General features: G+C 40.8%; 1 protein-coding gene across 1 annotated transcript; it reads right to left on the reverse strand.

The window, feature by feature from the left end:
- Positions 1-79: 79 nt before the first annotated feature.
- LOC124892925 (protein EXORDIUM-like 5) lies at positions 80-1,277 on the reverse strand. The gene has a single exon (XM_047404102.1). The coding sequence runs from the start codon at positions 1,203-1,205 to the stop codon at positions 156-158; it is 1,050 nt and encodes a 349-aa protein (XP_047260058.1). The 5' UTR covers positions 1,206-1,277; the 3' UTR covers positions 80-155.
- Positions 1,278-1,965: the final 688 nt, after the last annotated feature.

Genomic DNA, 1,965 nt, shown 5'->3' on the forward strand with positions numbered 1-1,965 from the left:
GCACAAACAGAAAATTGCACTACGAGAGATTTTAAGCAGTTTTCTCTGTTTCTTTCTGTGCTCAACCCATCTTTCTTTCTTTTTCCTCCATTTTTCCTTTATTTTCGAACTTGATGGAGTTTAGTTAATTTAAAAATCTACCATTCCAGGACCCACTAGTCCATAGCGTTGGGACCAGCACAGGCTTTGAGAGTGGGACTCCATATCCACTGAACCAAAAACTTCCTCCCTCTTCGGCCGTTCAAATTATAAGTCCTGCCATCTTTATCCTTCATCACTTGCCCCATATACCCTCCACCACCTCCTGTACCGTACAACCCCTCACACAAATCACCAATCTCCGTCGGCGCAACAGGGTCTTCCCCTGCATACCAAGCGTTCACCAATGGGTTTGACGATAACTCTGCTAACTCATGACCTAGCACGCTTATCATACCGTCTACTCCAACATCGCCGTTTGGTGCTTTCAATGCACCGGGTCCACTTCCTCCCATGTACCCAGGCACCGCAAATGGATAAGCGCAGACTTCAGGACATTGTTTGCCTGAATTCCCAACCCAAGCGTACGGCAATGTGTAGCCAACCTTGGATGCGAAGGTAAAATAATGGAAGCCACAGACCGCTCTGCAGAAATCCTGCATCGTTACATCGACTGAAGTTAACACGAGATAAATTCCTTTTTTGTGGTCAACTGTAAATGGCTTCGATTTAACAGCTTCAGCAATAACATCTTGAATCGACAACCTAGTGAGGTGGGTTCCCTGAGAGTATTTCCGGTCTGAATACTCACCAGCAATGAGTACAGATCTAGAAATGTTGGCGCCAGTTTGGTCGGTATACAAAGAAACAGTGCTCCACCACTCGGCAACTGAAGGCGAAGGCGCAGCGCGGTGATTGAAAGTGGAAACAGAAAGAAGAAAGTCCTTGATGAGGAGTTGTTGAGACGCTGTCCACTTTCCGTACCAAATGAGGTAAATATTTATGGGAGAAGAAAGAACCGGACCCATATGATAACGAAGGTTTACGAGGTCTGAAGAACCTTCAAACTTCTTATTTGATGAAAGTGTTCTTGGGGGTAGCTTTGGGTTGAAGTAGTTTTGGTTTTGAATGTCAAGTACTGTTGTTTGTTTTGTTGGAGATCCATGGTTAGATCCAAACTGAATAATAATAATAACAAGAAATAGTTGAAACATTGGGAAAGACATGAATGGACGAAAAGGGTAGTGGGAGCTTTAAAGTGAAAAGGAAATGGGTGAGAAGGAAGATAGAGGAAGGTGTGGATTTTATGGGGGTTTGGTTTAGGAGGGAAATGGGCTGGAGACAGCTGCCATTGTCCATTGTTGTGGGCTCCAGCCTCCAACCACCGTTACTCCTAAAGGCTCTCGATTCCTTGTGGCTTTTTCTTTTTCTTTTTGAAAAAAGGATTAAAAATATTTCTTAATTAAAAAAAAAAAAAATTAGTCAATTTTATCCTCAATCATACGTTAGAATCATATTTAATCCTAAAATTATCAAAAATATTTTTTTTTAAACACTTTTTCACCATTACAAGATCATATCCACCTGACATGGAGTGACGTGGATGTCTACCTCAGGATCAGTCCTTTTTTTATTTTAAAATTTGTTTTTCTTTAAGTTTTATTAATTATTTAATTTTGTTAATTTAAAAAAAAATATTCAAAACAACCAGCTCAAGTTGAAGCATGCCCGAAACACCCAGCTCAGGGACAGCTTGCTGCCAATCAGCGTGTGAAGTAAATATCTTCTCTTTAACCTCAGCGTTCGTACATTATTTTGCACACTGATCTTATTTTCCTTCAAGCAAAAACCAAAAGATTCAGTAGTCAAGAGGTTACTATATTCTATTGGCAATATCTTCTTTAGCTGCAATACTAGTTCCAGGCAGCGGGGAGGTAGTATATAAGATGTTATCACTTGAGGCCGTTTCCTAGAATCCAACTCATC

The sequence above is a fragment of the Capsicum annuum genome, unplaced genomic scaffold (assembly GCF_002878395.1).
Source record: "Capsicum annuum cultivar UCD-10X-F1 unplaced genomic scaffold, UCD10Xv1.1 ctg52027, whole genome shotgun sequence".
NCBI lineage: Eukaryota > Viridiplantae > Streptophyta > Magnoliopsida > Solanales > Solanaceae > Capsicum > Capsicum annuum.